General features: G+C 42.4%; 1 protein-coding gene across 1 annotated transcript in view; it reads right to left on the reverse strand.

Moving 5' to 3' along the window:
- Nucleotides 1-1,889: 1,889 nt before the first annotated feature.
- Nucleotides 1,890-22,942, reverse strand: part of VOPP1 (VOPP1 WW domain binding protein) — a 62,325-nt gene continuing 41,272 nt past the window's right edge. The window contains exons 2-5 of the mRNA XM_054274259.1: nucleotides 19,994-20,052; nucleotides 6,753-6,830; nucleotides 4,610-4,746; nucleotides 1,890-2,348 (exon numbers count right to left, since the gene is read on the reverse strand). Of these exons, the coding sequence (XP_054130234.1) occupies nucleotides 2,167-2,348; nucleotides 4,610-4,746; nucleotides 6,753-6,830; nucleotides 19,994-20,052 (456 nt within the window). The 3' untranslated portion in view covers nucleotides 1,890-2,166. The remainder of the gene's footprint in view (nucleotides 2,349-4,609; nucleotides 4,747-6,752; nucleotides 6,831-19,993; nucleotides 20,053-22,942) is intronic.

Genomic DNA, 22,942 nt, shown 5'->3' on the forward strand with positions numbered 1-22,942 from the left:
ACGAGGTAGTGTCATCCATCAACACTAGGAAATAAACGAGCCAGACTTGAGGAAAACTTCACCTGAAGTTGAATTTCACTGTACAAAGGCTTCTGTTCAGTGTGTCCAGGACAAAGCCAGCTGTCACAGATACATTTTATAATATAAAAGGACTTAACAACACCTATCTATTAAAATGAGGTCTGTAATTCCTATTGACAGAAAAAGGTTGGAATTGCTTTTAAAAAAATATGTTCTGTAAACACAACCATACGCAGTGACATACACAGCTTTCACACTTCAAGTGATGTGCAGATGGACCTTGTGTCCTCGTATTCATCCATAAAATGTACTTTTTTGTTACCTGAAGCGTCCCTCAAGCTAAGACTGCACGCACAGAAGTACTTTCCTTTGTTTCCTTATTATGATGCACAGTAAGGAAAAGCCTTGGTTACAATTTCACCCAAGTCAGGTATGCAGGAATGAACTCCAGTGCTAGCTCTGCTCCAGATGGCTACTCATTCCACCAGCAGAAAGAAACAGTGGCCCTTACAAGTTTTTCTGTTAGACACTCATATTCACAGAAAAAGGGATGTGTTGCAAATCCAGCTTGACACCTAGAAACAAGTTCAAAAGCCACTGGCACAGAACAAGAGCACAATAAAGCTTTGGCTCCCTGTGCAACACAGGTCTTCAGATGACTCCAAACCACCACAGTGAAACCCCTGTGCCCTGGCTGGTGTCACACAGGAGCATTCACCTGGTACTCAAAAGACCACATGGGACTCTTAACCCTCAGCTCTGTTATTTTTGCAGGTCCTTCAGCAGCAGGAGGCAATGGCATCTTCTTTTGACATGACACTATGCACAAAGGGAGGAGGTCCCATGAGCAGAAGTCATGTTTCAGAGCAACTTCAAATTTTTGCTAGACATGGATGGGTGTGAGAGCCCTCACAGGCAAAGGGGCTCTGTGTTTATTCGAAGATGTTCATTTGTGGTCACTCAGAGGATTGGCCATGGGCACTCACAACAAAATACATGAAGAGCTAAGGGATATTGAAAGCCAAACCATCTGTGCACCAGGTCAAAGAATGCTATTAAGAGCCTGTCCCAAAAAGGTATTACTTTTCTGACCTAGAGAGGAGAGCAGATTTACAGATCTGTCACCTAAGATGACAGCTTTACTTGGTACTCTTTGTGGCAGCAGTTACACTGTAATGGAAGAAACTATTTCTCAGGGACTAAATTCCCATCAATGCCAAAGGGAGTAAACTGGTACCTATGCTTCCATTCCTTCTTACTGTAAATATTTTCTAATTGAAGGAAGAAAACTTATGCATTTCAGTGTTTCTCACTGTTCTGTCAAGAGGTGAAAGTAGTTCTGAGGTTGTAACACCTTCCTCTCGTGCCAACATGTAGGTCATTACCAGTTTCATACAATCTCAGTGCTGGCAAAACAAGGGGAGCCAAGATCCCCAAACACATGGGTGAAGTTCACATGATGGGCAAGAAACACTCAAGTCCCAGTCCTTAATTCTGGATGCATCATTTAAAGTAACAACTCCCTCTTTTCTAGGGCACTTGGCAGAGCCCTTGCCACAACTCAACCAATACTGGTACTCTAGTCACAGTGATTTTTATCAGAGCATCTTTCTGTTATCCATCAGAACTGAACTGTAAAAGAAAATAGTAAAAGGAAAAGATGGTAGTCACAATTTCTGGTAAAATCATTGCCCTGCTGCTTCTACCTTTATCTTCTTTGTCTGTCATTTCCCTTAGCTGAGGACATTTCTGCTGTGGGGTCTTAGGAGGCTGCACATCACTCTGGGGTCACAAGAACTGCTATCAGTAACCTGCCACGACGCAATTAAAACCTTGATTGAAACAAACAATAAATAAAGAGAAAGACATACAGGTTTTAAATATAGGTTTCCATTAAAAGCATTACAAAGACAACTTCTCTCATTTTGAAGAAAAAGAAAAAATCCACTTCTACTAAAAAAAAAAAAAGAAAAAAAATTTAAAAATCACCCTTTTGCAAGTAACTTTAATGAGGAAAGGTGCAGGGAAGGGAAGGAGAGAGGACTTGGAGAATTAGCAAGTGTTCAAAAGGGCAGGCGCCCTCCATCTTGGTCATTTTGCAATTGCACCTTCTTCTCACACAGTCAGGTCAGAGAGCCAGAGTCCTCATGTGGAGGATTTCACCACCTGCTCGTATGGGGGAGGTGGTGTGTTGCAATAGGAAGGTGGGGGTGGGTAAACCGGGTTTCCTTGTGGGGAGTTGGGCTGGACGTGGAAAGCCATAGCCATGGGATTCATCCCAGGTCCGCCTGGGTCTGTGTAATACGGCACTCCAGGTTGTTGCGACCCTGAAAGAAAGGAAAGGAGAGAAAAGGTATCAGCAACAGCACAGGCATCAGCCTGTGCTCCCCCAGGGCCTGTGCTCTGCATACTGGGACAAGGTTTTCCAAAGTGTTCATCAGAGCAAAGGCAAGGAGTCTTTCTCCCTTCCAGAAAAAAAAAAAAAAAACCAGGCTGGCAGGACTGCATTCACCTCTTCAGATACTACCAAAAAGTTTCAGTTTTGATCCAATGGAAATCACTTAGTGAAGCAAAGGGCACCACTGCCCCCCAAGCAACTGGCATTTCAAAGGGAAAACAGTGAGCCCTGTTCAGCTGCTGTGACAGAAAAGCTTTTTGTCTGCAGAGAGGAGAGGTGTGGGATCCCAGATGGACAAAGGAGTCTCTACTGTGGCCCTGACTCAGGTGTCAAGTTCTACAAAAGGACTTCAGAGATTATTTTGTGGTGTCCTGGATCTGCTGATAAACCAGAGTGAAGCTCATAGAGATAATTTCCCTCCCACAGTTTAGAGGTGAACCTTTGTATAAAGCAAAGAGCCAAGCTGCAGTCAGTCACTGCTGGCAAGCACAATGGGACAAGATTGCTTTGCATAGATTCAATTTAGGAAATGATGTTGGAGCCTGCAGGGACAAGGAAAGGAAATATATGGCCACACACAAAATTCCTTGGCTATGACACATAAGGAGTAACAGAGATTGCTTCCATAATAACAAAGCTGGTGTGTAACCCTCCTCAGATATCACAGTGGGTGGTGGAATATGACTTAATGCAACTGAAGTCACAGAATATATCAAGATCTAAGTTAGCTTTTTTTTTTTTTTTCCTTTCTCTCTGTCTGTTTAAATAAAGATGGACTGGGAAAAAAGTCATGGCTGAGCAACAGATTTTCTTCTTTTGGTGCTAGTCTGCGTTTCCTATAATGATACAGCTTCTAAGAGATCTTCCCCTTCCACTCTCCCAGTCAGGCTCCCAGAAGAGCACTCCCAGCAGATGCTCTCTGGAATGGCAGAAGATGCTGCTGCTATCTCTGCAGGGAAGGAAGGACACAGGCAATGAGCCACATTTTGAGGGCTCCACCTCAACAGTGAATTGGCTACTGGTACCAAACCCAGAAGAGTAATTACTGGAAAATGGGAACTTGCTTGACTACTAATTCTCATTGCTTTTGCTGTTAAATATTTCTAGAACAGTGGAAAAAACTAAAAATAAAAAATAAAATAAATGTGGGGTTAGCTCAGAGCCCAAAGCTTTAAAGTAACAGTAGTAACAGTCTGGAACCAGGTACCATAATCATGTCATCAAAGAGCTTGTGCTTATTTTATATTTGCCCACAATTAATGTTCCATGAAGTCCCATGAAAGAGTAAAACTGTGCTCTAAATTTAAATCTGGGGTTTATCAGTTCAGCCAAAGACATTCCCTGTTCACATAAACTTCAGGCTATTTTTCAGGCTTAAAAATATTAGTCTAGTTGGATTGGCTCCCCCCCAGTTGCAAAATACTCTCTGTTCAGCTAAGGAGAAAAACAGATGCGGAATGGGAGCCCTAAAAAACACTTAGAATTTAAACAAAGAAGTGTCAGTTTGTGTCTGTAACATCTTTTTAACCATTTAGGCCTAGGAGTGTTCCCAATCAGAACTAGCTACCAGAAAGGAAGAAATTACAAACTTAGAAAGAAATTTTGGCAGAGGAGCCCTCACTAGGTAGGTCTTCCTGATGCTCACAGTATTTACTTACTCGAGAGACAGCAATCAGACCAACAAGGGGAAAAAGACCACTTTGGCACAGAAAGACTCCAGCACAGAACACTGAAGGTAAATAAAAAAAAAACCTGCAAGATGGCCAGATTGTGGAAGAAAATGCTAAGCTTCCTTCAGCTCTGCCCGATATTGTCAATTGTATTTAAAACTCTTTATTCCTGTGACTGTTGAATTTGGACACCTATCATTTTGTCTACACTGCAAAGGGAGAGCTTGCTAGCCTCCATCCATGCATGGACACACACCTGCAAAGGTATTAGGAACTGAAAGAGAGCTGAAAGTTCTCTCATCCCATGTGTTTCAAAACCCCTTCTGTACACTGCAGCTGAATTATGCTGTTGGAAGGGCTGAGGACATCACTCACTCAGGAGATGGATGCATGCTTGAGTGCAGAGCAATCCCTTGTACAAATCACACAGTGTCCAAAAACCAGTGAAACAAAAGCCCAAAACCCCCCCATTTTTAGTGCCTCGGCCAAAGTAAGAAACTTGTTATGAGCAGTGTCTGACCTGATGCAGTGTTGACTGGTTGTCTGGTGTAAGACACATTAAAAGTAGGTTCTTCTACTAATGGAGGAGGGTACATCCGCCTTCGGATAAAGAAACCAGCTCCACAACAGAACAAAACTCCCATCATCAAAAGGAACCTAGGCAAAAAGAAGGAGGAAATCAAAACCTGTACATTTAGGCAGCATTTAAATCCAGATTTTCCACTGAGAATACATCAGCCTACAACTTTTAACAGGATTTCTTAAGCAGGTTGTCTCTTGAGAGCAGGTCTGTCATTTGGGATAGCACTCATGGAGCACTTATGGATATATTATGGACATCTTCAGTGATTAGTACTGCTGTCAGTGTTCTCTGGCATGTAACCCAAAAGTAAAACACATGAAATTCTCAAAAGTTCAGGTTCACACATGACCTTGGCCACTGGGATGCTAAACTGAAATTCCAGGTCTGTACAGTTTCAAACTGCGCCTCTTGGATGCAGGCCCCAGGCTCACAGCATCTAGGCTGCTCAGGATGTTCGTGGAATACAGAGAGGAATACTGTTCTGCATTTGCCATTTAAAGAAGAATCTTAGATATTCTTAAATTAACTCAACATTTTAATTTCAACTCCCATGGGAAATACAGTAGCTGGCACTTAAGCTCAAGCCAGAAGACTGAAGCATTCAGTAGTGAAGGCGACAGATTTTGCTTTGTGCTTCCTACATGGGATATTACATTCTCCATGAAAAAAGACATTATTTAGCCACAATTCTCCTTCTCTCAGCATCCTTTCCAACCTAATTAAACTGTCCTCATCATTTCCTGCCCTGGTGTGGCAGAGACAGGAACATGCAGCAAGGGCACACAGATTTTTGTCTTTAGACAGCAGCTTTCACTGTGTTTTCCTTGATCAGTTACCAGACACTCCAGTGACTCATAAAAGCTCTTGTAAATTGGAATGGTTCTTCTGTCTGTAATTGCCATCTTGTTTCATGGCCTTTTACTGGAAGACAATGACAACTGTGCTTTTTTGGAAGGCAAGGAAGTTGGCCAGAGGCAAGCCTACACACCACGCTCATCTCTGGAAAATTCCCAGGTGGCTGAGAGAAAGACTGTGGCACAGAATGGCAGCAAGAGTTACTTCATGCAAAGGCTCAAACTCTGTTCTTGTTTCTACATTAGAAACGAGAGCAGAAGGAGGTTCTTTTTCCCTGAGCCAATATTTATACATTCCCCTTTGGCAGTGTTCCTGCAAAGGATTTTTTTCTGAGCAGAAAAACAGAGATTTACGACGTCACCCAGGGATTGAGATAGAGAGCTCTTCACTTATATCAGTAAGGATTGTACACTGAAATCCCACAGTCAGCTTTGGGAAATCTCTGTATTATAGTATACATCAGCCTTCTGTTTCTCACTGTTTATTTGTTTCAGTTTTGAAGGCTTTTTTAAAAATCAATCTTCAAATTCCACATTAAATGCCTGAAAAAAGGTTTTCTAGGGAGCCTTTCCTTTCTCTCAACTGTAATGAGAAGGTTTTATTCAGGTGCTTTCTTAAATTCCACTCCAAAAGGAATTTACCTTATTTTTTCATTATGCATATAACAGTGATTACTTTAAGCTTTATCCAGATTACTGCTGCTGGTTGCACAAGCTCAGTCTTTCTGCCTTCTTTTCCTTTGCTGTCATCTCCAGTGAAATCCTCATAGCCATAAATGCACCTCTCTTCCTTTTTAATTGAAGCCTCAATTCAGCTGGCAGGAATATATTAAATCCTGCCTAAAAGCGCATTCCTGCTTACAGGATCCATTTTTAAAACCGAGTGCCCAAAAAACCCAGGAAGAATGTTGCTGTTTGGTAGTAGCTGGGACAGGCATAAAGAATTCAGCAATTCTGGATAAAAGTGGAACCGCTGCTTGTATAAAGCTGCAGGATGCAGAAGCAGGAAAGGTCAGCCTGACATGACTAACCTCCTTTTTCAGTGTTTTCTTACTACATCAGGAGAATTTTGTAAGAAAGAAACAAAATCCATGCATTTCTATGTGCACACATACCTTCCTACATACCCCTACTGTAGTTTAAAATACCAGGGCTGGCGATATCCTGATTTAAGTCTGACCAACAAGATGAGGACAAACACAACATTCCAAATGCCCTGCACCTACCAAAAATACCATAGTCGCTGGATAGAGAGAGCTCTTACACAGCATCTTGAGCCACAGCAATCCTCATAGGAGCGACATCTGGGGAGAAACAAAGACACAGGGATGTTGAGTGGCTGTCAGATTGAAATGGCATCCCCAAACCTGACACCACTCACACCCCCAACCAAAGCATTATTTTAAGAACAGACTACCCTTGGCTGGATAAAGCTGTCAATCATATGCACAGCACAGCTCTATCCCTATTCAGGAACTTCTCCCATGTTAGTGAAACTAACTTCCTACATACTTAACCTCAAACCACCTCTAAAAGACCAAATACGGTGTTCAATTCTATATAAAAAAGGACAAGTTATAAAGAAATGCAGCATCGCTGCATTTTCTTTAACATTAAATGAATACTGCAGACCCCCAACAGATGTTTGGAGTTTTACTGACAGGAACAGACAAGAATGAAACTGCCAGATCACTCTTTCTTTGAAATCAGCACCTTCCAAGCAGAGAAACCACTGAGTGCAGAGAAAATTCCAATTGTACCATTATTTGCAAATTTTATGCCCTTTTTTCTGCTCAGAAGTTGCACTGGACTTCAACTGCCAGCAGTTCCATTATTAAAGCAGCCTTTCCTCTAAAAAACTCCCACACTTCAAATTAATATTTTGTATGCACAGAACATTTTCAAAGGTATTACATCCCCAGTCATTGTGGGCATGAGGTACCACTGCACGAAAAGCAGGCACATACATTAAGGGCAACCTCTGAACAATTCCAATGGTAACTCCTATTCCCACACCAGTGAAACTTAGTAGGGAAGAGGACCAAGTTAACAGAGAATCTGTGGTATGTTACAGACTTGAATGAAAATAAGCATATAGCAATAAGATTACCATATCCACACACAAATAGAAAAGAGTAGGTGACCACAACTGGATTGATCTTTTTTAGGGTGTTCACATCTGTGCGCAGAATGCACATATTTATTTAAGCATCTGATCTTGGACAGTTTGCTCAACTGCATGACTGTGCTCCCATATTTGTATGCAAACTAAAACCACGTCAACTGAATAATTGTACAGACAATTACACATTTACATGCTCAATTAACAAGGCTTCACTCAGAAAATACATTGTCACATAGGCTTCAGCCTCTAACTGGGGCCAGAGGAGAATGCTCTATGGATACATAATCAGTTGTTTTGCAAGTGAAAACAGTTACATGCTCTTCTGATGACAAATAAGTAGGATTTATTGAGGCAAGCCGGAGGATCTGACATGATCATCATGGCAAAGTTCATTAAGACACTCAGGCACCCAGTTTGAGACTCAGGCCAAGGAAGCTGCTCATGCCAAAAGAGAAAACACCCACTTTGCTGCCACTGAACATGAAAGTGACCCATCTGCAATTTTCCTTCTTTAAAGCTTCCCAAGACCCTGACAACTGCTTATACCCGAACTACCAAACCTCACATAACTACCAACAAGACTTAGCAAGTCAGCATTAACTTCAGTCCTCTTGGGACCAAGAAATTAAGTATTCCTCCATGTTTCCACAGTGGTTCAACACAACAGGAGCTTTCAAGACATATGTTGAAGTCAAGGACAGAGTCAGGTTCCTTACAAAATGGGCTGGGAGCTTCTGTTACACCAGTGCTCATGGCACCCACTTGCTCTTCAACATGCTTTGGTTGGAGCACTTAATCCACGGTGATGGGTACTTGCCCCCTTGGCTGATGATGCACAGCAAGGATTTTGTTGGGCCAGAAAAGCAGAGAAGAAACTGAGCCCATAAACCTAGAAACCCTTCTTGAGTCCATTAGGGCAAAAAAAAAAAAGAAGGATTTTAGGAATGTGAGCAGTCCTTATCTCTATCTCTACACACTGGCTCTGTCAGCCCAGACACCTACATCTGACCACACACAGGATGGGGAGTGGAGGCACCACTTCCCAGAGCCCCAAGAGCTTCACCTGTAATAAAACTTAGAGAGATCACAGAGACTGCACACACACCTCCCCCCATGCCCACCCTTGCCTTGCTTATTTTGCACCTGTTTTCTCCAGAGCCAAAAATACGGGAAATAGCTATTTTTAAATATATAATTATGGGCATTCAAACCACCAAAATGAAAGGAGCATCTGTAGAGGAATGCAGTACCTCAATCTGTTTTTTATCTTTAAGTTATCCAGGTTACGAGTCAGCACCATTTTTAAAGTCTCAAAGGCTTAGCTTTTATTCCTGCAAAGGAAGGCTAAAGCACCAGCTGGAAGGCAGAAAGGCTACACTGCTGAATATTTATGAAGCTCCTGAAACCACTGACCGACAAACAAACAGGCCATCAAGAGAAGTTTCAGGTGACTGAACTTTCAAATGGTTGAAAACAACGATGCAAAGGATGGAGGAGTCTCTCCTGGTGGCTCCAATTCCTGGCAGTCAGTGAGCTCTCTTACTGTAACAGCCAGTGAGCTCAGCCAGCTCATCCCAGGCTGACCACTGCATTTGCTGGGTGGATCTGTGAAAGGAAACAGGTGCCACAACCCTCACAACCCTCTGAGATCTGACACTGGTAACCTTGTCACTTTTTACACATAAAACCAAGCAGGTGCTTTATTCTGTGTGCCTGTGAGAGTGGACACATGTACCCATATGTAGGAGCATGGAATCAAGGCTGGAATCAAGGATGATGCCAACCTGCTGTCTGTACTCCCCACCACTTGACAGCAGCACCAAAAAGGACTGGAAGAGTGAATATTCCATTTGCTGATACTGCCATCAGGCTACAGCACAAGCTCTGCTGATCTCTTGTCCTTGATTCTATGCACTGTGGAAAAACAACACAACTCCTGACAATATTCATCTCAATTACAAGACAATTAACTTACTTACAAAAGCCATATTTATTAGCCTGCAAAAGTCAACAACAAAATCAGCTTATTAATGGAGTAACATGCAAGCTTAAGTATAATCAGTCTTTGATGTACTAACTCTCACTGCCTGATGGCAAATCACAGCAGAATTAAGACCCTGGTTCATTAAAAAAACCATAATTAAGCACATGCACATATATTTATTGAATGGCATGCATTTTCTTTAAATTGAACCCATACTCTGGCTTTGCTTTACAAGGAAGGACCAGTGTGCCTAATGCCAGTTGAAGCAGAATGACCCTTACTAACAATCAGAACTGGACTGAACCCATCTCCAGAAGCCTTTTCTAAAGTCAATTTCCCTCTTTCACAGATCAGAGATGATCCGAAGAACTGCATTTCCCTAGGGCAATGTTCATTTCATTGATCAAAAGTTAACCTATGACACAGGAGAAGACACAATTAGTTGCTTTGCTAATCTGCAACTTCACCAAGAATACAGTCTCTCTTTCAAATCTGAGTGCAATGGGATTTATTATTTAGAAGGTACATATTTTCATTCATAATTCAGTGGAATAAAAGGACTGTATGTGCATGTCCAACATGTTGAACTGCTGGCACACCAAGGAAGTGCTGTGTCACAGATCAAAGTTACACACTGTGTCAGGTCACAGGGACATGGTTTTTCTCTGGGTTCACGCTTAAATCATGGCACTGAACTTCCTTCCTGTAAGGACAAGCAAAGCATAGTTTCTCATAAAGGAATATGGTAGGACCTAAACCTTACAAACCAACTCTTTACTTGCATGTGTTCTGTGGATAATAGCTGCTCAATGATATGGTCCAATAGCTCTTCTCCAATTATACCTGCATCTACACAGCTGAACAATTCCCTTCCTAGTAGAGCTGCTGCAGCAAAGAGCTGCATTCCCTACCACCACCACATCTTGGAATGGAAGCTGTAGTATTCTTAGGTTTTTTCTCTAGATGTTTTGCATCATATGGGCCAAAACCTGATTTAGCATTTAAGATGTTTGATTAGTAATGTATTTTGGAAGAGTGAAGAAACCATAAATTGTCAATCCACATGTAGTGGCAGAAACATACTGTAGACACAGAGACAGAGGATGAGTGGGTGAAATAAAACCACAGCTCCTCATCAACAACCAAATACAGTGAACTGCATCATCTATAACATCATCTTGTTCTGAAGACAGGCCTGACATGAATTTCAAAAAAAAGTTGCATACCAGTCAAAGGTTAAATGATTGCTGCACATATCTGTAAATTCTATGATACAAACTGGGACTCACTGAAACACAAGAAGCACTGGCAGTTTTGGAGTGGGGGGCAAGAAAACTGAAGGGAGTCAGGGAATGGTGTAAATGAAAATACAGCAGTAGAGCAAAGCTAAGAACACAAAGGAAACATTTTGGGGGTTGGTAGAAGCATTAGATGAAGCAAAGGAAGTGCCAGATGTGGCCCTAATAGTGGTACAGGCAAAAGACCAGAAGGATTCTTCATAAGGGATGCAAGGAAGGGATGAACTGCTGAGGCTGGGTCATCTCCAGGCAGATTCAATGCTGAGCCCTGAAGTCAGAAGGTTCAGGTCTGCTCCTACAGAAAAGATGACAGCAGACATCTGAAGTGTGCACACACATTTACTTGTTCTAGGACATAGGAAGTTTTAAAATAAAATAATCTAATCTGCTTGCAACTCAGGAACAGAGAAAAACCAAATAAGGCTTGAAACAAGAAGAAAAAGCAGGCAATCACCACAAAGTGACTATCAGAAACAATTCTGATGAAGCTCTGAGTCATGGCTGTGCTATCTATGAGGAGTGATGTCACTGAGGTACACTGCCACAAGACACAGACCTGACAGACAGAAAATGGAGAAGATAACTGAAGGTGCACCATGTAATTGAGAAAGAGCTCTTTTTCTACCAAGTTTACTGAAACTTTTATTCATTTCAGACATTTCATAAGTGCATTGCCATCTTCCCATAAGAAGCAGACTTCAAAGCAAACCCACTGCCTGCACTGCTTTCTAAGGAAGGACACAGACTATTGGCTGCAGACATGGGGAAGGCCACCACACAATGGAGAGGTTGTCCCAAGGAATCTGTTTTGCTACAGGAGCCCACAGAACATGGAAATAGAAACAGAGAGTCCAACTCTGCACTCAGGAGTCACACTTAAGCAACTATTTCTGAGTCCCAAAGTGTTTCAGTCTCTCTCCAGAGAGATGCTGCAACAAAAGGCCACATCCTTCCATAGCATTGACTCAAGTGCTTGAGAAGCAGTAAGACAGGTAAGGTCTTTGCTTGTAGGGAACATCTGCATTCCAGCCTTGGTCTTAGGGTCATTTATGTCTTCTTGGCCTAATTTTCAGTAGACACCTGCAGTTACAGGTTCTCAGCACCCAAAGGCATTATCTTCTTATACATAGCAAAGGTGATCTCTCAGCATATGCAATAACAGTGCCTTGTCAAACATAGGTCTGATAAGCAAGAATAGGTTTTTTTATTATAATAAATACAGCTGCTTCATAGATTAATAGAGCTGCGTCCTCAGTGCATATCTGTACTTAAGAGCAAAATCACTGCTACTGGTACTAAAGAGAGCACTAGAGATAGTTATCCAGGTGCTTGGTAAATCACACAGCCCTTATGTAAGAAAATATAAGCCAAAAACAAAGGAAAAGGGCTGTCAGGTAATTTTTTTCTACAGAGTAGAAACAACTGAGACAGAACAGTATTTGCTCAGATTAGAGTCCTGTCTGCTTTTACACAACTAAAATCTCCTATAAGACAAGATACTTGGCTCCTGTCCTTCACACAAACATGAAAAAGAAGAGCAGGCAATAGCTGAAAAAGAACTCATTTCTCAATTACTCTTTAGGTGAAGAGCCTATAAATACCATCTCTGTGCAAGAACTCAGCAGAACACAGTAAATCCTCCCCCACTTCTGATGGTATGAGAGTTATTTGCTCAGGTGCTCCTATCAAACCAATCCTTCTCACGATCTTCTGCTACCCAAAGGTTTACCATAACCCCAGCCTCTCTTCCCAGACCCCAAGAAGAAAGCCACCCTGCAGAGGAATTCTCTTTGTTGTCTGTAAAGTACCACTACATGGCTTTCTGGCCAGCACATATCCATCTAGATATTTTCTCTGCTTCCCTTGTGGCAGAACCTAGCGAGAATTGCAGTGGCTTGGGCTTTGGCAGTGTATGGAGCCTTAAAGAGCTATTTTTCAACAGAGGCTGCAGGCTTTTCTTTCACAGAACAAAGCAGAGAAACAGGATTGCTTAAGGCTCTGACAAAAGTAAGCCACAGATAAAGTGTATGACAAGTCTGAATTTTCTGGAGGTGGAATTGCAAATTTCTTGTATGAACAGGAATGAGGAATCCTAGCTAACCATCAGGCCCCTTATAAAACAGATTAGTTCAACGTATCTCAAGCTGCTCCCAGTGGGCAGGCAGTCCTACTGCATCTCATCCCTGCTTTGGGAAAGCATAAGTCTGCTGGCAGGGGGCGATGGGTACCCAGGAATTTGCTGTCTGCCTCAATTTAAAATACTCAAGCATAGTAAACCTTTTTTTCCTGCACCAAGCCACTGCATGATCAAATGCAGAGAAGGACTGGGTAGTAATGGCCAGCTGTTAAGTGCCATCAAGTCTTTCAAAAATTTAATTTGGAGTCTCCCTACTTAGAAAGTGTTAGAACTTCAAGATCACAGGCATCAGATGCACTCTGACACTGTCCACTGAAGCTCAAACCAGATACAACCTTTACCACTGACAGGAAGCCAGAAGAAACTGATTCTCAGTCTCTCATTAGGGTTCTTGCCTGGGACATGGAAGAATTAAGACCTGAGGAGTATTTCAAGTCAAACACCTTCTACAGGAAAAAGTGAGGCTCACTCATGGTAGCGTGGTTATCACAACCTCTGGAAATGAGAAGGGGATGGGACTGGGTTCTCTGCTCCACCTCAGCCAGGGGAGGGTCTGGTCTCAGAGGAGTACCCCACTAAAAGAGAGAGGATGCCCTCTTTTCTTCTTTCCTCACCTTCTCAGAATTAGCTGCCTATACCTGGTCAGCCTCCAACTCCAAAATCATCCTTTAAATCTGAAATTAGGTCCATCACCTGTTTGATGCCTTGTGAAGGTTGATATTCCAAACCCCTCTCCAGGACCTGCTCCTAGCAAGTTGAGCCGGGTGTTAATTTGGCAGCCTAATTCACCCCAGATTGCTTTAGATAATTGATCCACTGAAGGAAATTCCAGTTTGTGGCAATGCATCTACCTGCTAGGTAACTCTTATTTGGAGCAAGGAGTAAGCCCCTTCAAGGGCACTGACTTTTGAAGTTTTGACTTTTTGCATCACTACTGTTTAAGGCTGCAGAGGACTGAGCACTGGCAGTGGGATTCTGTTGCCTTTTCTACAGGTGGTCTGGTGATTACTGCTGTCTTTGCTGTCAACACAAACCATGTCCTTACATTCTTGCAATGAACCACATCTGCAATCAGGCCCTTCCTGGGGCTGCTCACTGCAAAAGTGAGCCCTGGAGGGAATCCAGGTCCCTGTGTCTGTACAGTGCCAGCTATTCGAGGCGCCCGCAAGCGTGCAAAACTATTACATTGCCTCCCCTCTCCCTCCTCCCTGGTGGCTTCAAAGCAAATGGAAGGATAAATCAGCAGCTATATTACCTCCCTAAGCACACACCTGCTGACACTTCATGCAGCTGTAATTGCAGTGGAAAGCTAAGTGTACCATCAGGAAAGCCAACTTAATTAACAGCAGTAAACACAACAGGATGTGGAGCACGGACAATAGGCACCATCGTGCAACACTCCCAGTGTCTGGACTGGGGTGGTTTCCCAGCCTCTTGGACACATGTTGATTGAAGAAGTGCCCTCTGAGCTATCTGAGCAACAGCAAGAGAAAAACACTTTTTAATGTTTTCACCTGGGACATTTTGCAGGTTCTTGATAATGCACAGAATTATTATGGACTGATCACAGACAATACAAGGACTCACATTCAAAACCAGCCAGATGAGTATGGCTGTGTGACAAATACAACAAAACTTAACATCAGCAAAGTAAGAGAAGCATGTGAAAATGCACAACAAAATTACTTCAAAATCCCTGAAAAAACCGCAAATTTAATGTATTCCTCATTCTTCTCTACAATAAGAAAAATAAATTACTCTTCCCATGCAGGGTAGGAACATGTCTTAAACATGAAGAATAATACCTAACATTCATTTAGGTGTCTGTTAGTGTTCTTATACTAATTCTAAATGAAAAATTAAACACATTTCATCAACACAAATGTGTTCATGTGCAGTTGTCTGCTGTATGCAGTAAACTGGTTTTATGGCCAAAATAAAACTTTGGCCAAAATACACTACCCTAAAAATATAGCACTTTCACCTGCTTTCAACATTAATTCAGGTCCTGCTTTGGATAAGAAATAGAAGGTAATAAGAGATACTCGTCCTCTCTGTTCTGTTCTTCACATAATTACCAACAGCAATGGTTAACATTTCCTTCCAGAGAAAAAGTTCATGTTTCTTTCTGGAGGTCTTTCACCTACTACCATACCTTTGAGAAGTCAAGAACTACCTAAGACAAGAAACCCAGGGCAGAACTCAGATGCAAAAAGTCAGTATTTAGGAGGTAGAAGATGATACAGGCTACCAAGGAGGGATTTAGAAATCTTCACATACACAAGTAGGTGTGATGTTAGAAAAGCCAAATCTCACCTACACCTAGTAGTTGGAAGGGACACCAAGCGCAGCAAGAAGAGCTTCCACTGCTACACTGGCAGTGGAAGCCATCTGTGGATAAACCAGAGAGTGGGAGATGTCATTTACCCCAGCTTCAGCATGGCTTCCACACTGTCTCCCTCAACATTCTCATAACCAACACCTTCCAGCCTGGACAAGCTAAATGTGTTAAAAAAACCCCAAAAAACAAATGAACAGAAACACCATGGTGAGGCTCAGAAGGCAGGGGATAATGGGTGCCCCTCCCTGTGGGTGAGTCCTTCACTGACCCAGTGGCACCAGCCATGACATATCTATTGCTGTGGACACAAGCCTACTGCTCACACTCAAAAACATTCCTGCTGTTTTATAAATATGCCATGCAGCCTGGCAAGGAGAGGATTAGAAACATGCATCTGGAATTTATCACCTCATTAAAAGCCCCAGTGTGATGGTAGCTAACAACTGAAGGAAAAATAAACAGAAAAGACCTACGGGACTGATCAGTCACACTAGGAAATACACTTGATTCTGCAGTGAAGGAGACATCCACAATCATTCCAATGAAACTACTACTCATCAGCAAAACATAAGGCAGTCTTCCCTCTCCTATTCATGCCCAACTTAGAAATGGAAAAACAGCTGGAGTATCTTAAGTGCTGCTGGCATCTGCCTACATGGAAGGTGGTTTTGCAATCTAATGCATTCTCTCTGTTACTATTCACATCATTGCCATGGAAGAAAAGTACTTTGACTGTTTCTTCTGCCAACCATCAGCACATCTGAGATAAGGCTGAGCTGGCTTACTTAAGTGAGAGTGGGATGAGGATCCTTGTAGAGCATCAGTCGAGTCTCTTGAGACAACTTTAAATTCTGAATCACTTTCTGTGCATCCACACAAGGAGACGTATGATCTAATTCTTTAAGCAAACTCAGGAACAACTTGGCTCCCTGCTTTTCCAAAGGATAAGAATTAGACTCCATTGACTAATTCCTTTCTCTGCTTTATATTTGCTTACTTATTTTTCTAAGTCATATTAAAAAAAAACATGTAGTAGAAAAGTATCTAACTGACAACAATCTCTGGTGACTCAAGCAACAGGGACATGGAGAACTGGTTGGATGGGTTAGGGAAATAAGTTCAGAGCAGTCTTTGAAATTGTCTGTATTAAGGACAGAAGACCAGCATATGCCTCTCAAATTCTTGGTAAACTTTCCATGTTCACTTCTGGTCTGAAATACGCTGTACCTTACTCCCATAGGAGAGGGAAAAGATTTTGGAAAATTATCAATTTCTCAGTCTAGCCTTAAGAAATGGAATTACATTTGGAAGAAACATGCTTGAATTAAACTAAAGCTTATTGAAGATATATGAAGGATGGAATAACTATTTTTATCGGAAAAGTATTATTTTTAAAAAATACTAATACCATTAAATAATTGGACAGAAAGATGTATCATTAGTTCTGGAACTGTGATCTTCAACCTTTGCCCTAGCTGTTAAGATGGAAAGTATAAAAGACAAGTTTTAAGAAAGTTTTGAACAATATCTCCAAAAGATTTTTCTTTTTAAAATTATTATGCTGGAAGGCAGATTGAATAAAAAAAACACTGAAAAAAATTAAGCTCCAAAAGAGGAACTGTCATATAACTGCAAGTTTTAGCCACCCAAATCTAGCTGAATTTCCAGAACACTTCTTTCGGCACACTGTTCCTCTGGCTTAGCAGACACATTCTTATCTGTCTTTGGATGGCTGAAGTAGAGCCTTTACAGGAAAGATTAACTCAGCTATCTTGCCTTTAAACTTTGGAGAAAAGCAAACCACCACTTTATATGACAGTCCACCGGACTTCTATTGCTCTGGGTAATTTAAAGAGAGGCAGGCACCTTCCAGGAGGATGTGCCTACCCAGAAGTGATAAGGCTGTAGATGGGCCAGTTCAGGGATACCTCGGTCCCAGCATGCCCTCGGTCCCCCCATCCCCATGCATTTGTGGATAGACACAGCACTTGGCATTTCTGAGCTGACATGCCAACCTTTTCATTATAATACCAACTGTCTCCATTGGAGATGTGACATAGTGCCAGCATGGGACTGGATTCACAGGAAAATCATTAAAAAGGATTGCATTGCTGGCTTTCCTAAGTCTCCAAAGATAGTCTCGAGACGAAAGGAGAGACTACATATATTAACTGGGGAGAAAAAAGTCTGTTCACAAAAATTAGTGATAGAAACAAGTGGAATCTACTGCAATCTCCTTTAAATATAAATCTAAATATATCTGCTTGGCATGGACTGTTGCTACAGAAATGGTAAGATAAAATAAAACCCTTTTCACTATAGCACACCCCAGATCTAGATTCACACAGAGGAGGCACTCTCAGGACAAAGTTATGCATGATGCCTTTAGATAATTTAAATGTAACCATATGCTGATGGAGACGATGCTATTCATGCCTCCTCCCCCACAATATGCAGAATACTCCCTTCTTCCCATTTCACCAGTGTTTGCCAAAAACTATACCAAGCTGATTCAACACCGACTCGAATGTGCTAAAATGAACAACTTTCTGTGGGATTAGCAAATTGAATTCATTCAGTGAAGGGTCAAACAAGTGCTGAAGCAATGGGACTTCGCCCTAAGATATTGAGATTGGAGTTGAGCCTCTGTTCCACCACAGAGGTGTGAAAAGACAGCACAGGTAGGAAGCAGCTGGGGACCCTGAATAACAGAAACTGACATTGCAGAAGTAACAAAGTAGAACAGCTCAGGTACCGCAGACATGCACGACCTTCCTACTGCTTTGATGCATCCCCCCTTTAACCCTGCTGGGCTCCTGTGCACTAAATACCCTCTCCCTGTTCCTTCACTTGTCACACATAGTATCTGTGCTCTGAGCTTTACCATCCCCAAATCCTTATCGCCTTTCCCTAGTGTTTCTTCTTGCCCACTTAAACTCATAATCACAACAACAACATTAGCATTAACAGGACACTCATCACCCCTGGGACAACTGCTGAGCACACACATCCTGCCCCTTCCCCCTTCCTTTTTCCAATGACTTCCACTACTCAGGAGGGTGGCAACCACGACACTTCCATGCAATGACTTGGCTAACACGGTGCTGCAGTAACTACCACAAAACACTCAACAACTAGTGACAGTCTTCTGATTGACTTGACAGTGCCAATATAGAACAGGATTTTTTTTTTTAGCCCTTTTTTTTTGGAGGAATCTGTATGTACACAAAGGATCTGAACCCAATCTCTGGATACCCAAATTCCAAGTAGCCACCCCTTTGTATTGCCAAGGGAGACAAACACTATCTGTAAAATCTCGTGGGCAGAAACCTAAGCAAAACACCAAGGTGATGATGAATAAGACACTCCTGAATGTCAAGGTACAGTGGGATTTTTGTAATTTTGTGACATTCCAGCTTCTTTCCCACATTGCAGAAAAGCAAAATAAAATGTAGGGGGAACCAAAGTCCCATTGTTATTAGCATGCAAAGAAAATGAACTTATTTAAATTCCCCCATCTGTTTTGGCCAACCATTTATGAGTAATTCTCCACATTTCAGTCACCTGAAAAAAGGACAGTTCTAGGCACAAACACTTCCCAAGCAGTTAATATCCAGGATCACAGATGATTAAATCATGGTGTTTCATTCTTTCTGTGGGCTTTGTTTTGCAACTGGCTTCCTGGCTGCTTTTTGTCTCTTCCATTTCGCTCCTGCTTCTGGCAGATGAAGTGGAGGTGGAAAAGAAAAGGGAGGGAAGTTCTTGGGTAGCATAAGGATTACAATAATTTCCAATCCTTCAGCAAGAAAGAGCTTGCTCAGGGAACAGATAACCTAATGCTTTTCCACCCTGCCTTTTTTTTTTTTCTAACTTATGTTTACAGTTGTTTGCAATTATAAAGTTATACAACCAGGTAGAAAGTTTACTACATTTATCTCCTTTCTGCCCCCAAACCCACAATGAATGTACCTCCCATCCACATATTTCCTCCACTCTTTTTGCCATTGCTGTGGGCAATATGAAACAGAAAACTGCAATTAGAGAGATCCTCAGCCACATACCTACAGGTCACTGACATTTGGTTCGTACCCAAGCTTGATGTGAATGCAGATGCCACTCATCAAAAGGACAGTTATGCCATGGATAACAAATGATCTCAACTCCCTAAATTAAACAACAGTACTAGCACAGGGACAAAGTTACTTTCAAAGCATTCAAGGTATTCTGTCTGATTACCTGTCCTTGTTCAAAACAAAGGGAGAACTGTCTTCACATTAGTCTACTTATGTTTCCTTTCAGTGCTCTGAAATAAGAGCTATTCAAGTACTTGAGTTTTGTTTTCAGTTGGAAAGGTCATCTGGGGTGTGTGGCAAAATGAATCTGCACACTTTTTTCAATAAGGAAAAAGGGAGAGAGACGGGTTACAAGGAAGGAGGGAAATGAAAGTTTACTGCATCTTCATTTTTGAATTTGCAAAAGTCTCAGATGAGTTATAGAAAAAGTATAATTAGTAAAAGAGCAACAGTCTAAGAGCCTACAGAATCTAATTCTCTTTGGAAAAAGAAAAGCAATGACTACTTACATATAATATGTAGGATATAATCCTTCAAAGTACCAGCAATGCTTTTTGGCCTCTGTACACTGCAAAGAAAGAAAAATATGGTATTAATATTTACATAGGATGATTTATAGCTATAAACACAAGCTTAGAGTATTTATAAATACTGTGACTCCGAGCAGTTAGGAGAGGTTTATACTCCCAAAGATTTCCCAATCCAGATACGCACAGCAAGCGGGAAGTCAGTTCACGTAAATGGCAGTGTGTCCTGCCAGGATTCAGATCCCTCACACAGGGCTTTGTCTGCGGGGCCCCACCAGCTTCCCAGAGCTCCCAGACAAGTCAGTACATTTGGCACAAACCCAGGATCCAGCTGCACGTGTTCCATGGCAGAGCTGTTGCCTTAAAATCACAGACAACTTTAGAGTCCATGGCGGTCATAGCCCCTTACGTGACATCCAAGGCACAAGCAGTGTGATGATACCACACGAATGACTGCACAGTAAATTCAAGTCACAGGGAATTATTCATCTTGCTGGAAGTGTGTGGCATCCAGAGCCAGGCTCAGGAAGGAGCAGAATAGAGAACCATCTATCCCATCTCCTCTTCCTACAGCCTGGAAATGCCTCAAGTGTTCATTAAAGCAGTGGGGAAAGGAAACTGCTTTCTGCAGCTCAGAGGTACTGTTCTCTTTTGCAGATTGCCCTGTGAAAGGCCTGGACAGGCATTTCCTCAGCACGTGTGTGCCAGCCACGTGAGAAGTGCTCATCCTTACGGACACTGCCCGAGCACAGGCGGCAGCTCGGAACAATAGCGGCCCCAATAAAGAAAACCAGATGTCAAGCTCCAACTCTACACAATGCACCAAATATTTCTGTGTATCCCACTGACATCACTAGCACAAAATGCCATCTTCACTGCAGACACGGCTCCAGTAGCTCCCCTGCAAGCTGGATCATCCCATCACTCATGGGCAGGGCACTGTGGGACATCCACTGCAGAGCTGTGAGGAATATCTGGGGTTTTAGCCACAATTCCCTCTGCTGCTCACACCTGACCACAGAGAGCCATTGGCACACTGCCAGCGTTTGGATCATTCTTCATGTTCACCTGGCAGCTCACCTTTAAATAATAGCTCGTTTAAGTTTATTAGCCTTCCCAAATCCCAGAATACTAAATGAATCCAGTTAAGACAAAGACAAAGTGGTTTTAGATCCTTGAGTCTCACTCTTCATGAATAAAAAAAGGCTGCAAACTCTTTAATGAGTGCCTGATGAGCTAAATCACAGACAGATCAATTACAGCCTGGGAAGACAAACTGCTATGGATTAAATTGTTAAGAGTGGTACAGGAGACTGGGGGAGGAGGAGAAGCAGAAGATGCTTTTGAAGCATGTGTTGAGGCCTTTTTCCAGTAACACAACAGGCTCACACCAGTCTTCGAGATGCACAAGCTTTAGGTCATGCTGGAAGGACCAGTCCTCTTTCCCTGGGATAAACACAGCAGAAACTTTGTTCCCCTCTCAAACTGATGCCATGGCCCAGGCAGTATATTCAGGAGGACTCTTTAGCTTCTGCTGAGGCAAGTGGTGTTCAAAGATCCATCTTTGCATTCACTCTATTCCCTCTTTGTCCTCCTTCAATGTTTCCAACTTTTTAACCCTTCCTTCCAAATATTTTCACCACCCAGCTGTTTCCTCTTACTCTAAAATTAGAAATATGTCAAGTTTCTCTCCATAACACCATGCAAACCTACATGCATCGAAAAACCCAGTAGGCATGCTGCCAAATTCACTGAAAAATACTTTGGCTCTTCACCTTTGATGGCTGTAGATCAGCAGACATTGGCTAAAATCCAGTGTCTGCAGGTCACTCCCCTGGGAAGCCTCATTTCAGAGTACAGCTTGGGGTGGCGCTGCCATTAAATGTTTTTCCTTCCTGCTTCTCGGCCAGTATGAGTCACCATTTACCTTAACAGCCTGGAAGCTTTTTGTCAGTCTCAAACATTTTAATTGATGCGTTCCCAGAAATGTTTCTGAGTACGTGGAGACTGCACACCCTTTGTAAGTGTAAAGCAGACATTTATTTATATTCAGCACTCTCCCCCCATATTTTAATCTGCTTCACAAGTTCTAAAATTAATTGGGAAGATTCCACCTTCCAACATCTCCCTAACTGTAGGATTTCTGGTTTTGCCTCTAAATAATTCTCCTTTTAGACAGCCAATATGCTTACTGCTGTCACAAGAAAGGCTCCAGCCTGGGAAAGTTCCTTCCATCTTACAGGGCTTAGATACCTGCTCTAAACATCCTTTGGTGTCCAGATTTAGTTTTAAATTGGCCCTGGAAGAGCAGGCACCAATCCCAGTCCTGCCTTTTTTTAACATCACAGTGCTATGAACACTGCATGGCAGTTATTCAGCTCTCCTACATGGGAATCGGGCAAGAAAATCCAGTGGACCTCAAATGTGAGCAGCAGAGCCAAATGTGATGCACATGACATGTCAGACAGATTTACACGCACAAGGGCAAAGCGCCGAGCTCCCTGCTCTGCTAAACTCCCACCCATCTCCATGGCAACTCCACTCCAGGAAAGCCTGACACAAAGCAGGCGGCTACTAACCACCCTCTCTGCTGCTGGTTAGCAGGCTTTGCAGAATTGCTGCTGAGAGCAAGTGGAGAATGTCACTGCTGCTGAGGATTTGAGTGCCTTTAGCACTCAGGCCCAGAGAGACGAACGGGGGTCAGGGTACAGATTAGCTTTTCCCACCCCACACCCATCCTCTGAAGAAGGCTATGATAATCTGCCGCTTGCCAAGACCCAAATTACTCTTCTGAGTGGTATTGGCCTCCAGAGCTAAGCTGGTGGAGAGCCACACAAGAGTAAGAGGAGACATGTGCCATCAGCATCAGGCTCTCATGTCCTTGTAGCTGCTGGAGACTATTAAATCCTCAAGAAAGCACAGCTGGCAGGA

This window comes from Melozone crissalis, unplaced genomic scaffold (assembly GCF_028551555.1).
Source record: "Melozone crissalis strain CALT ecotype California unplaced genomic scaffold, PUWL_Pcris_2 ptg000016l_1, whole genome shotgun sequence".
NCBI lineage: Eukaryota > Metazoa > Chordata > Aves > Passeriformes > Passerellidae > Melozone > Melozone crissalis.